Source organism: Scyliorhinus canicula, chromosome 7 (genome assembly GCF_902713615.1).
Source record: "Scyliorhinus canicula chromosome 7, sScyCan1.1, whole genome shotgun sequence".
Classification (NCBI taxonomy): domain Eukaryota; kingdom Metazoa; phylum Chordata; class Chondrichthyes; order Carcharhiniformes; family Scyliorhinidae; genus Scyliorhinus; species Scyliorhinus canicula.
The window spans coordinates 93,453,690-93,467,998 of NC_052152.1; the positions used below are offsets into that span (position 1 = coordinate 93,453,690).

At 50.0% G+C, this 14,309-nt stretch overlaps 1 protein-coding gene across 5 annotated transcripts in view; it reads left to right on the plus strand.

The window, feature by feature from the left end:
* ofd1 (OFD1 centriole and centriolar satellite protein) overlaps positions 1–14,309 on the plus strand; it is a 180,605-nt gene that overhangs the window by 89,274 nt on the left and 77,022 nt on the right. For all 5 annotated transcript variants that reach the window (XM_038802471.1, XM_038802467.1, XM_038802470.1 and 2 more), the window contains exon 15: positions 6,499–6,610. In XM_038802471.1, the coding sequence (XP_038658399.1) occupies positions 6,499–6,610 (112 nt within the window). The remainder of the gene's footprint in view (positions 1–6,498; positions 6,611–14,309) is intronic.

Here is a 14,309-nt window from a genome sequence, read left to right on the forward strand (position 1 = left end):
TATGTTAGCCACTCTGTAATAGTTGATCAGATTCGGCAATGCCAGTCCCCCCTCACTGCGGTTCCTTTCCTTCCTCATCCACGGGGATTTTCCCGCCCAAACAAATCCCTGGATGATTTTATTGATCCTTTTGAAGAAGGACCGCGGAATTAAAATAGGGAGACACTGAAAAATAAACAGGAATCTCGGGAGGATCGTCACCTTCACCGTCTGCACTCTCCCCGCTAGTGACAGCGGGAGCGCATCCCATCTCCGAAACTCGCTCCTCATTTGCTCAACCAGTCTGGACAAGTTCAACTTATTCATCCTGCCCCAGTACCGCGCCACTTTTATCCCTAAATACCTAAAACTTTCACCAACCAGCCTAAACGGCAGCTCCCTCAGCCTATTTTCCTGACCCCTCGCCTGCACCACGAACATCTCGCTCTTTGCCATATTCAACTTGTACCCCGAAAACCGGCCAAATTCCCCTACGATTTCCATAATCCCGTCCATCCCTGCCACTGGATCCGACACGTACAAAAGCAGTTCATCCGCGTAGAGCAAGACCCTGTGTTCTACCCGGCCCCCCCCTGACCATTCCGCGAGAACTTTTTGTGGAACTCCACTGGATACCTGTCCGGCCCCGGGGCTTTACCCGAATGCATGGCCTCCAGGCCCCCCATTACCTGTTCAGCTCTAATCGGGGGGCCCCTAGCCCTTCTTCCATCCCCTTGCCAACCTTTGGGAAGGTCAGCCCATCTAAGAAGCGCCTCATCCTCTCCGGCCCCATGGGGGGTTCCGAGGTATACAGCTTGCTGTAAAAGTCTCTGAATATCTTGTTTAGTCCTGCCGGATCTCCAACCCGGTTCCCTTCCCCGTCCACTACCGTCCCTATTTCCCTGGCCGCCTCCCTCTTCCTAAGTTGCTGTGCAAGCATTCTGCTGGCTTCCTCCCCATACTCATATACCGCGCCCCTTGCCTTTCCGAGCTGCTCTACGGCCTTCCCTGTGGATAGCACCCCCAGCTCCGCCTGCAGTCTCCGTCGTTCCCCAAGTAGCTCTGCCTTCGGGGACTCCGCATATTCCCTGACCGTCCGTATCATCTCCTGAACCAGTCAGTCTATCTCCGCCCTGTTCATACTGTCCCTATAGGCTCAGATTGAGATCAGTTCCCCTCTCACCACCGCCTTCAACGCCTCCCAGAGCACCGCTGCTGAGACTTCCCCTGTATCGTTGGCCTTCAGGTAGTTCTGCAAGCACTTCCCGACTCTCTCACACACACCCTCATCTGCCAACAATCCGACCTCTAACCTCCATTGTGGGCGCTGGTAACTTTCTTTGCAGACCTGCAGGTCGATCCAACGTGGAGCATGGTCCGAAATAGTGATCGCCGAGTATTCTGTGTCCCTCACCCCCTCCAAAAAGTCCCTGCTCATAATAAAGAAGTCAATTCGAGAACAAACCTTGTTTATTCTCCTTCCTCGTTGGCCGACTGACTCTCCAGGGGTCTATCCCCACCATTTGTTCCATGAACCCTCTCAGTTCCCTTGACATTGCCGGGACACTGCCCATTGTGGAGCACAACTGCTCCAGGCCGGGGATCAAGGACTGTATTAAAGTCTCCACCCATAATCAGCTTGTGCGAATCCAAGTCGAGAATTTTCCCCAGCAGCCTTTTGATGAAATCTACATCATCCCAGTTTGGAGCATATACATTCACTAGGACTACCCTCACACCCTCAAGCTTACCCCGGACCATGAGAAATCTGCCACCCCCATCCGGAACTATGCTGTCCGCCTCAAATTGAACCCTCTGGTCTTCGCGTCAAGCCCCGAATGGAAGACCCGGCTAACCCAGCCCTTCTGTAATCTAATCTGGTCCGCCACTTTCAAATGTGTCTCCTGCAGCAACATTACATCCGCCTTCAGAGCCCGTAAATGCACAAACACACGTGCACTCTTGACCGGCCCGTTTAACCCTCTAACATTCCAGGTGATCAGCCTGGTTGGAGGGCACCCCCCCCCCCCCCCCCCCCCCCCCCCCCCCCCATACACACACACACATGCCGATCAGCCATCCCCCTTCTTGGGCTCACCCCCAGCCCATGTGCCGCGTCTCCCCGGTCTGCCTCTTGGCAGCTCCCACCCCTGACCTCCTCCCTGTTACCTGGCTCAGTTCCCTCCCTCGTCAGCAGATCATCTTCGCCACCCCTCCCCCCAGCAACAACCCCCTGTAACCTAACCCCTGCCATAAACTGGCTGTATACACACCACCATGTCTCCCACGTGTTGTCCTCCCACCCATCAACACCACCTCCCCAGAACAGCCCTGTTCGAGCAATTGCTCTGGTACCGAAACCGAGAGAAAACAAAGAACAAAGCTCGCCCCCACAATAGTGCAATTCAAACTGTGTAATGAGGTAGGTGCTACCACCCACCCCCCTACCAACATTACAAGAAAAAATAGCAAAAAGAACCCGTACAGCCCCCCAGCACCCAATAACTTAAACTTTAACTTTAACTTTAAAACAGACAAAAAAACAAAAACACCCCAAATTTTAAATAAAAGAACGTACCGAACACCATGGCTCACACGAAGGGCAATCCACAAACAAATGTAAACATCCCTTGAAACACTCTTACTTGAGTCCATGGGTCCTCAGTTCGGCACCAGTCCATGCCCCTTAGCGAAGTCCATCGCTTCCTCCGGCTCGTCAAAATAATGTTGTTGTTCCCGGTATGTGACCCAAAGCCGCGCCAGAAAAAGTAGACTGAACTTGACCTTCTTTTTGAATAGGATCTCTTTAATTTGTCTGTAGGCTGCCCTCCTTCTGGCCACCTCCTGGCTCAGATCCTGATAGATGCGCAGGACACTGTTGTTCCATAAGCAGCTCTTCGTGTTCTTGGCCCACTGTATAACCCGCTCCTTGTCCACGAACCTATGGAACCTGACCACCATCGCCCGGGGGCCCCCCCCCCCCGTGGCTGCCTCGCCTGCACTCTGACTGCCCTGTCCAGCTCCAACGGCCGCGGGAAGAAATGATCCCCCACCAGCTTCTGCAGCATGTCTGCCACATATGTCGTGGCATCCACTCCCTCGGCCCCCTCCAGGAGCCCAATGATTCTCAGATTCTGCCGGTGAGACCTATTTTCCAGGTCCTCCAGCCTGTCCATCAGCCTTGATTGTTGCTTCTTCAACGTTCTAATTTCCACATCTGCTACCGTTTGGAAATCTGCCTGCTCCTCCACTGTTCTCCATTGCCTGGACCTTCTTATCCTGGGCATCCAACCTTTGGTCCAGTTGCTCCACCGCTTACTGAAGCGGTTCAAAATTATCCCACTTCAGTGCTGCGAAGCTCTCTTTCATGACCTTCAGCATGTTGTCCAGTGCTGTCTGGACCGTCCGTTCCATGGTCCGTTCGCCCGCCATCTTTCCTCCTGCTTAAACTTGCACACCACCTTTGTTCAGCCCCTTCTTCACCTGTTATTGACCCAGTTACCTATCTCTGAGCCAGGAAGTCCAGAAAAGGCTGCCATCATTTATAGAACCCTTGTATTGATCCTCTCAGGGCAAATTTGACCTTTTCCAATTTTATAAATCCCGCCATGTCACTGATCCAGGTCTCCACGCTTGGGGGCCTTGCATCCTTCCATTGTAACAGAATCCTTTGACGGGCTACTAGGGACGCAAAGGCCAGGACACCGGCCTCTTTCGCCTCCTGCACTCCCGGCTCTACCGCAACTCCAAAAATCGCGAGTCCCCACCCTGGTTTGACCCTGGATCCAACCACCCTCAACACCGTCCCCACCACCCCCTTCCAGAATTGTTCCAGTGCTGGGCATGCCCAGAACATATGGGCGTGGTTCGCAGGACTCACCGATCATCTGGTGCACCTTCTTCACCTGTTTTCGCTCCGTTCTACTCCTTAAGTCCATACAGCTCTGTATGGATCCAGATCTACAGTGCTGTTGTTTTCCACTCCAGCGCTCAAAAGTTTGAAAAAGTCGGGGGAAAAGGTCTAAAAGTCTGACCAGAGCGAGAGCCACCAAATACGCGACTTACTCCCTCATAGCCGCCACCAGAAGGTCCCAATCTCTGGTTCAATTGATCCACTGCCTTCTGAAGTGGGTTCAAGTTATCCCGCTTCAACGCTTCAAAACGGCTTTTAATCACCTGGTCCGAGGTCCGTAGTTACGCCCCCGGGTCAGCTTCCACTGCACTTTGCCTTTGTCCTTTCCTTTTCCGTTTTCGCTGCTTTCTGCTCTCCTGCGATTCCATGCAGCCCTGCACCTCCGTGGCCGTCTTTCCAGCGCTCAGCAGTCTCGAAAAACCGGGGAACCAGGTCCACAAATCCCGCCGGAGTGAGAGCCACCAAATGCGCGGCTTACTCGCTCATCGCCGCCACCGGAAGTCCCGTAAACTTGAACTGTCTAATTTGTTTCGAGATAGAATGAAATTGGTGGTATAAAATATAGCTGATGAATATGTCTACCTGATACAAGGTTCATGTCATTCACATTGCCATGGAGATGGACTTTGAGAGGGGGGAAGGGTCATAAGAAGTCAGCGTACGAATGGCTTACAGGGTGTTCTCGTAATATCACTAAACCTCACAGGTTGTGTCTGGACGAATTAGAGAGAGAGAGACACTTGAGAGTGATCTCACTTGTTTTGTTATTCAAAGTTATATTTCTGATAATGACTTCCGCTAATGATTTAAGATTCTACTGCATCCAAATGTCTTTGAAGTTTTGAGAGTTTCAAACTTTTATTTGCCAGTGCTTCCCTGCATATAACACACATGTGGCAGGATTTTCCATCTGCCGACGCTGGAATCCGTAAACGTGATTGGGCGGAGAAGAGGGTTAGATGCTGAAATCATGGCGGGCGCTGGTTTCACACCATATCGCAATTCTCCTGTGCCTCGACAGCGGGGTCAAATGCGTTCCAGTACGCACGTACACTAAATGCCGTTGGCATATCATTAGCGGGCCTGACCCAGTATTCTCCGGGGTCTCCGCGATGCTCCGTCTCCACAGGGGTGAATTCCTGACGACGAGGTTCACTTGTGAAACAGGCCCAGTGGCTGCTGAGGGAGAGAGAGGGGGTACGGAGAGTGTCCAACATTGCTAGTCGTGCCACTGGCAGAGGGGGGCTTCTCCCAGGGTCGGGTGGAGTAGCAGGGGGGAGGTAGGAGGTGGGCTGTGGTGGGCGGGCACTGAACACCATTGCTGCACTCTGCAAGGCAGCCATGCAGCTGCTCATGCTGCTGACTGTGAACTTAGGGCCACAGGTCATATCGGTGCTTTCTGGACCAAGACAACCCATTAGCAGGATGGGCGTGCTCCAGCACAACCAGTGCCATCTTGTTGGCTGGGATGAGTGTGTGTGGGGAATGTAATGTGTATATGCAGCTGCAGCTTGTCAGCTTCCTGAGTGTCAATCACGGACCAGGTGAATCCCACACCATTTCTGATTGGAATAGATTGTGGTCCACGTGGTGCCGGTGCTAGCCCCTCCATGGTCGCAGCCAGTTTTGCTGTCAGAAGTCCACGAATGCTGATCCGGCGTCAACACTTAGTCTCAGGAATGGAGAATTCCACCGATGAACTGTGAATCCGCATGGCACTCGTGAGACCATATTTTGAGTACTGTGCACAATTTGTGCTGTTAGGTAATTTGGACATTCTGAATTCTCCTTCTGTGTACTCGAACAGGCGCCGGAATATGACGACTAGGGGCTTTTCACAGTAACTTCATTGCAGCATTAATGTAAGCCTACTTGTGACAATAAAGATTATTATATTATATTTAAGGAAGGATGTAAATGCATTGGAAGCAGTTCAGAAAAGGTTTATCAGACCAATACCTGGAATGGGAGATTTGACTTGTTGAGGAAAATTTGGACAGGCTAGGCTTGTATCTGCTCGAGTTTAAGAGTAAGAGGCGACTTGATTGAAACATATAAGATCCTGAGGAATCTTGACAGAGTGGATGTGGAGAGGATGTTTCCTCTTGTGGTAGAATTTAGAACTAGGGGTCACCCATTTAAAACGGAGATGAGGCAAACTTTTTCATTCAGCAGGCCGTGAGTCTTTGGGACTCTTCCTGCAAAGGTGGTAGCAGAGTCTTTTTATTTTAAAGGCAGAGTTGGATTCGGTTAGCAAAGGGGTGACGGGTTATCCACGGTAGGCGGAATGCAGTTTACTGTCAGATCAGCCATGATCTTATGAAATAACAGAGGAGGCTTAAGGGGCTGAACGCTTACTCCAGCCCTTTGCTCGTATGATATTGCATTTAATTTTGACCTTGGGAAAGTTGAGAATGCAAGGAGTTCTGTTATTGGATAGATAATTCAGTTATCCAAGATTTTAATTTTAATTCTAAAATTGATTTTTAACAGCATCAAGAAATGGAGATAGGAAGGACACAGGAAAGATGAGGGAGGACATTCACTGAGTTGTCATCTAGCATGCTTTTGCAATCATGTTTTTGGTTCTATTTTTCCTGCTGTAGGTAGAGCGCTTTGCAAAGGTCAGAAGCCAACTCTTGGAGTATGAGGATCAAACCAGAAGACTGAATGGGCAAGTTGATGACTTGAAACTTCAGCTACGACAGACACAGTTGGGTATGTTATTTTGTAACAGCACTTCAATCTACTTCACAATTCTACTTTGTAGAGGAGAGGAACAGAATTAGGCCATCCGGCCAATCGAGTCTGCTCCCGCCATTCGATTATAGCTCGTATGTTTCACACCCTCATTCTTACATAGGGCGGCACGGTGGCACAGAGGTTAGCACTGATGCCTCACAGCGCCGGGACCCGTGTTCAATTCCGACCTTGGGTGACTGTGTGGAGTTTGCACTTTCTCCCCGTGTCTGTGTGGGCTTCCACTGGGAGCACCGGTTTCTTCCCACAGTCCAAAGATGTGCAGGTTAGGTGGATTGGCCATGCTAAATTGGGCCTCAGCGAACAGAGATGTGCAGGTTCGCTGAAGTTGCTGGGATAGTGTGGGGGGAATGGGCCTAGGTAGGGTGCTCTTTGAGATTTGGTGCAGGCTCGATGGCCCGAATCGCATGCCGTTTTTTCCGATTTTTTTTTTTCTAGACACTGATTCTGTGTTTGTAAAGACTGACAGTATTGATTTTGTTTTTGTTCATAAGCAAGGCGTTTTTGTATAGCGATTTCTAGAGTTAGAGACTTATTTTGTGAAAGTTCTTCCCACAAATTTTTATCAGATAGTCCAGAAATTAATTGATGCATTATCACAGTGTTTCTGAAATCAGCATAATCATAGCCTTGTGGTATTAACTTGAGATTTGTAATAAATTCAGAGATGGGTACTCCGTTTCTCTGACGAGAGTTAAATCTTTCCAGCACCTCACCAGCCTGACTGTTACAGCGTTTAGCAAATTTTTTGAGTATGATTTCTACTTTGGATTTGTCTTCACCTTCTAAATAATTAAAGCAATTATATATTTCTCTAGCTCCATGGCCTCCTGTTGTGAGTAGTAGGGCTATTTTTGTTACGTCAGAGGCAGTGCTTAAATCATTAGCTGTGATAAATATTTGGAACATCTGTTCAAACATTTTCCAGTTATAACTTAAATTACCGGTTGTTTCTAGCCGCCATGGAGTTCAAACAAGTTCCATCGAATCAGTTAGTCGCCAAGGATCCATTTGCTGCGAAGTCTTCCACAGTCGAATATCTGGTTTAAGTTTTTCTTCTCTTGCTGCTGTCTAGCTAGCTTTCTGAAATCACACCTGGTACCATATTTTATTCTCTAAATCTGAATAAAGATTGTAGACTTCCAGTAAACATAAATATTTATTCAGTAGGTTCGTTCTGTTTCCAGAGCTTAACTAGATATAATACAGTCAAGATGTATGACCAGTGAAGCTAAGGTAAGCTGCCTATGCTGAGCTGTCTCTGTCTGCTGCTGCTGTTCCCTAGCCCTGTGCTTCTGAAAGAGGCAGATCCTACCTTGAGCTGGACCCTTTATACCCGTCTCTGATGCCCTCTAGTGATGCTGTGGCTGTTACATCTGTCTGCAGTCCCTGGTGTATGCGCAGATGTATGTACAGATGTACAGATCACTACAGTGCCCTGTAGGAATTCTATGGTTCCATGGTCCTGCCTTCTCCCTGTAACCCCTGATTCCTTATTTAATCAAGTACCTATCTATCACTGTCATAGACATTCAGTGACTTGGCCTCCACAGCCTTCTGTGACAATGAGTTGCACAGATTTCTCACCTTCTGGCTTCAACCAGCTTATTCCAAGTTTTGCCGCCTGCGAGAATTTTGTTGCCTGCCTCTTGCAGACTTTTGGTGTGGTTTGGCAGCCAATGAGCTGATTCTCTTGTCCGAGTCTTATGTGGTTCATCAGGCAACGACAATCGACTGTTTGAGACCCCCAGGATTGACCTGTCAATCGCAATCGGCTATTTGGAGCCAGTGGACTAGAAGGATTAATGTGCAGATTTGCAGAGAATACTAACTTAAAAGGCATCAGGTGGGATTCTCCAATAATGGGGCTATGTCCCCACTCCCGCATTAAAACACGGGCGTTTCACTCTGGACTTTCCTACCTGAAGGGGGCTAGCAGGGCCCTGGAGTACTCCACGCAGCTCTGCTTGCCGATACGGGGCCCTGCACTTCCGGTCGGGAGTCCGCGCATGCGCACGACGGCGGTCTTTGGCGGCTGCCCCGTGCAACGTGGTGGACTCGCACCACGGAGCGGCTCTGAAAATATAGGGCCTCCCCAAGATCGCGCGATCACTAGCCTGACCATCCTTGAGGCCCCCCCCCAACTGATGAAGGATCCCTGCCGTGGATTGAGTCCGCAGCCGCCGCCGACCATTCCCGACAGGCAAAACGTGGTTAGAACCACGCCATCGGGAACCCGGCCAGTTTTCGGCGGTGAATCGCGGGTGGGCCTCTATCAATGGCCCCCCCTCCATGCACCGTAGGCGGCGCGCCATCGCTGGAGCTGCGTCATGCCGGTTTTCGGCGTCAACACCCATTCTCCGCCCCCATGCCGATCGCGATTTTGGCGCGGAGGCTCGGCGAATTCCGCCCATGGTAACTAATTCCGAAGCTCAAAGGAAACTGCATGGGAATTTAGGCATGATATCGAATGGGCAAAAAAAGTGGCAGATACAATTCGGTATCAATAAATAAGAAGTAGCACAAGTAACAATTATGCTTTGGGGAAAGACTGAATGATGCAGGATAACAGGTTTTTGAGGCTTCAAGTTCGCAAGAACTTAAAAGTAGTGTTTCAAGGACTTGCGGTGGCGGCCATGGAGTGAGTGGTCGCACACAGAGCACCTCCGACTCGAAGGTGTTGGTTTGGACACTTTGGGGAGGGGGAATTGCAACGTGGCAGAGACTGAGTGTGGTCATGGACAAAGAGAGCTGCCTTCTTGGATGGACCCCTTTAGGGTGGTAATAGAGGAGGCAGATCCGCAGGGGGAAGATGGCGGACGGTAGGGGGAGTGCAGGCGTAAGCCTCTGTAAGAATTGTAACGTGGAACGTCTGGGGGGTTAAATGGGCCAATAATAGGTCCCAGGTTTTTGCGCACCTGAGGAATTAGAAGGCAGAGGTGATCTTACAGGAGACGCACCTCCGAGTGAAGGATCAGGTTAGGTTGAGGAAGGGATGGGTGGGACAGGTATTCCACTCGGGATTGACTCAAATTCACGGGGGGTGGCCATTTTGTTCAACGAAACAATGGGGTTTGTGGGGGCCAAGGAAGTACCGGACCCGGGGTAGATATGTGATAGTGAGGTGCTGGAGGGGATGCTGGTGGTGCTAGTCAACGTATATGTAGCAAATTGGGATGATGTGGCTTTTGTGAGGGGTTTGCTGGGAGTAATCCTGGACCTGGATACGCGCCAATTGATTATGGGTGGAGATTTTAATTGCGTGATGGAACCAAGGGGAACCCCGAGTCGGTTGAGGATGGTGAAGGAGTTGGGAGGGTTTATGGAATGGATGGGAGTGGTTGACCCATACAGGTTGAAGAACCCTGGGGGGCAGGGGGGAATTGGCTGAAGGTGAGGCTCAGCGAGGGGCAGGTGCAGAGACCGAGATGGAGGCTGAATGTGGGTTTGTTGGCGGATAAGGGGTTCTGTGAAAAGGTGAGGTCAGTGATCGGGGGTGTGTGGAAATCAATCAGAACGGGTAGGTGTCGGCAGTCACATTCTGGGAGACATTGAAGGCAGTGGTCCGAGGGGAGATTATCTTGATCAAGGAGCACAGGGACAAGAGGAGGAGGGAGAAGCATAGATGGCTATTTGATGAGATCATCGAGGTGGATAGAAGATACGCGGTGGCCCCCACTAAAGAGTTGCTAGCGGAGAGGAAGAGATGGCAAGTGCAATTTGATAGGTTGACGAGGGGGAGGGCAGTAGGGCAGCTAAGGAGGGCAAGGGGGTGTGCAATATGAATATGGGGAGAAGGTGGGCCACATGCTGGCCCACCAGCTGAGTAGGCAGGCTGTGACCACGGAAATTTTACATGTGCGGATGAAGAAGGGTGTTTGTAGTGTCAGCCGGGGAAGATAAATGAGGTGCTCCGAAGGTACAATGGGAAGTTATGCAGGGCAGAACCGGGTTGGGAGGAAGGGTACTTAGGATGGTTTCTGGATGGGTTGGAGTTTCCAAGGTTGGAGAAAGAGAGGAGGCAGACATTGGAGGAGCCCCTGGGGCTGAGGGAGGTGATTGATAGCATTAGGGGATGAAGTTGGGGAAGGCTCCGTGACTAGATGGCTTTCCAGCGGAGTTCTATAAGGCATTTGAACGGAGGTGACATCACATTTGTGAATATTTAGTGAGGCATTGGAGAAAAGGGAGCTGCCAGAGACACCGATGCAGGCATTGATCATGCTATTTAAACGATAAAATATTAAAGCATGCTGCTGGGCAGAGAGACCTGGGTGTGCTAGTGCATGAGTCACAGAAAGTTGCTTTACAGGTGCAACAGGTGATTAAGAAGGCAAATGGAATTTTGTCCTTCATTGCTAGAGGGATGGAGTTTAAGACTAGGGAGGTTATGTTGAAATTGTATAATGTGTTAGTGAGGCCACACCTGGAGTATTGTGTTCAGTTTTGGTCTCCTTACTTGAGAAAGGACGTACTGGCACTGGAGGGTGTGCAGAGGAGATTCACTAGGTTAATCCCAGAGCTGAAGGGGTTGGATTATGAGGAGAGGTTGAGTAGACTGGGACTGTACTCGTTGGAATTTAGAAGGATGAGGGGGGATCTTATAGAAACATTTAAAATTGTGAAGGGAATAGATAGGCTAGATGCAGGCACGTTGTTTCCACTGGCGGGTGAAAGCAGAACTAGGGGACATAGCCTCAAAATAAGGGGAAGTAGATTTAGGACTGAGTTTAGGAGGAACTTCTTCACCCAAAGGGGTTGTGAATCTATGGAATTCTTTGCCCAGTGAAGCAGTTGAGGCTCCTTCATTAAATGTTTTTAAGGTAATGATAGATAATTTTTTGAAGAATAAAGGGATTAATGGTTATGGTGCTCGGGCCGGAAAGTGGAGCTGAGTCCACAAAAGACCAGCCATGATCTCATTGAATGGTGGAGCAGGCTCGAGGAGCCAGATGGCCTACTCCTGCTCCTAGTTCTTATGTTCTTAATCCCGAAGAAGGGGAAGGATCCGTTGGAGTGTGGATTATATGGACCCATTTTGTTGCTGAACACACATGTAAAGGTGCTGGCTAACGTGTTGGTGGGAAGGGTGAAGGGATATGTGCCAGGAGTGGTTGCGAAGGACCAAACAAGTTTTGTAAGGGGCAGGCAGATCTCCAGCAACATCAAGAGGCTGTTGAATGTGGTTATGACGCCATCGGTGGGGCGGGAACCGGAGGTCATTGTCTCTGTGGATACAGAGAAGGCTATTGACCGGAATGGAGGTATCTGTTTGAGATCCTGGGTACGTTTGGGTTTGGTCCGAAGTTTGTAGCATGGGTACGCTTGTAAAATGTAGCTCCGGTGGCAAGCGTATGTACAAATGGGATAAGTTCACAGAGTTTTGGGTTGCATCAAGGTACGAGACAGGAGTGTCCGCTCTCGCCTTTGCTGTTAACGCTGGCGATTGAGCCCTTGCTGATGGCCCTCAGGGGGTCAGTGGTGTGGCAGGGGATTGTGAGGGGGAGCAGGGAGCACCGGGTGTCATTTTACGCAGGCGATCTGTTGTTGTTTGTGTCAGATCAGCTGGAAAGTATGGATAGGATCATGGGAATATTGGAGAGATTTGGGCCTTCTCTGGGTATAGGTTGAATGTCGAGAAGAGCGAGGTGTTTCTGATGAATGCGGCGGGGCTGGGGGCAAACTTGGGGATGTTGCCATTTAAGGTAGCTAGGGAAAGGTGGAGGAAATTGGGGGGATTTTAATAGATGGGACACACTACACTTGACATTGGCAGGGAGGATGCAGGTTATGAAAATGAATGTGCTGCCAAGGTTCCTGTTTGTTTTCAGGACCCCTCTGATCTTTCTCCCGAAGGCCTTCCTTCGGAAATTGGAGAAGGTGATTTCAGAGTTCATGGGTGGGGAAGGTGCCGAGAGTAAAGAGGGCCCTGCTACAGAAGCAGAAGGGGTGGGGGGTTGGCACTTCTGAGCCTGCTGCACTACTACTGGGCAGTGACCATGGAGACGGTGAGGCAATGGCAGGGGGGGTGGGGCGTTAGGATGGAGGAAGAGTCCTGTAGGGGAACCAGTTTGAGGGCCATGGTGACCACTCCGCTGCCGTTAGCTCCGGGGAAGTATACGGGGAGCCCAGTGGTACACTCGACAGTCAGGGTGTGGAATCAGCTGAGCTGAGGAGGCACTTTAAGTTGGAGGGGATATCGGTGTTGCACCACTGTGTGGGAACCGCAGGTTTAAGCCGGAGGAGATGGATGGGATGTACGGGAATTAGAGGGGGGTGGGATTGGTGAGGGCTTGTATCTGGGAGTGTAGTTTGTGGCCTGTTGAGTTGAGAGAGAGGTTTTGAGTTGCTGAGGGGGAATGAATTTAGATGTGTGCAAGTGTGGAACTTTGTAAGGAAAGGAGTGTATGGTGTTTCTCAGGTTGCTGGGGTATACTCTATTAGAGCAACTGCTGCTCCCGGATGAGTCGGGAGAGGGTAGGATTGTGGATACATATGGGTGGGGAGGGGCGGTGGGGTGCAAGTTGTGAGGATTAAGAGCAAAAGGGAGGAGGTGTGGGGGGGAATAGGCGGGTTTAGTGTGAGGCGGTGCGAACGGTGAATTCCACCTCCTCTTGCGCGAAGATGAGCTCGATTTAGTTCAAGGTAATGCATAGGGTGCATATGACACGGGCGAGGATGAATGGTTCTTTCAAGGGGTGGCTGACCGAGTGAGAGAAGTGTGGGTTAGGGACATGTTCTGGTGTTGTGAGAAGCTGGAGAGGTACTGGGAAACGGTGTTTGGGACGCTGTCTAAAATTGTGGGGGTGGAGGTCAGGCCCCAATAGTGGCGATCTTTGGGGTATCGGAAATGCCAGAGTTGTTGGAGGGAAAGAGAGCCGATGTTGTGAAATGGATATTGATGAATTGGAGGTCAATATGCCGCCGGTGGTGGCAGTCTGGCTGGGGGAACCTTTATCACTTTCTCCGGTTGGAAAATATCAAATTTGAATTGAGGGGGTTGGGGGAGGGCTTTGAGACATGGTGGGGGTTGTACATAACAATGTTTGTGGAACTGTTCATCATGGGGGTAGGGAGAGATAGGAGGGGAGGTTAAAAATGTACGAACTGTGGATTGTGAGGTTGTGGAGTGTGTTGTGTCTTACTGTTTTTACACGTTTGTAATACTTTAAGAAGTAGTGTTTCAAATGAATTTGGGCTACTGTTTCTCCGGAGAATAAACACCAACACAGGCTGGTTAGACTAAATAGTCTGTTTATGTGCAGTAATTTCTTGATACAACTTAGTTTTAAAATGCTTGTCAAAATGTGTTGCGACCTACATATTTGCATCCTCTTAAGAGTTACCTAATGATTCAGTAGCTTTCAGGTTGTTCCCTTGCTACCCTTATTTCTTTTTTTTTTTTTTTAAAAATAATTTTTATTGAAATTTTTCGATACAAACATTTACCCCTATTACATTTTAAATTATAACACCACAAGTCCCCCCTGGAAAAACCTCCCCACGCCCTCCCCCGCGCGCACCCCCCCACCCTCCCTTCCCCCCCCCCCCCGCGCTATCAGTCTAGCAACCAAACCGTTTTTTCCCTTTCTGCCGATGGCCTCGGGCAGTCATTGCCCGCGGCCCCCCGCTGACGTGCTCCCTTCGTTGCTATCCC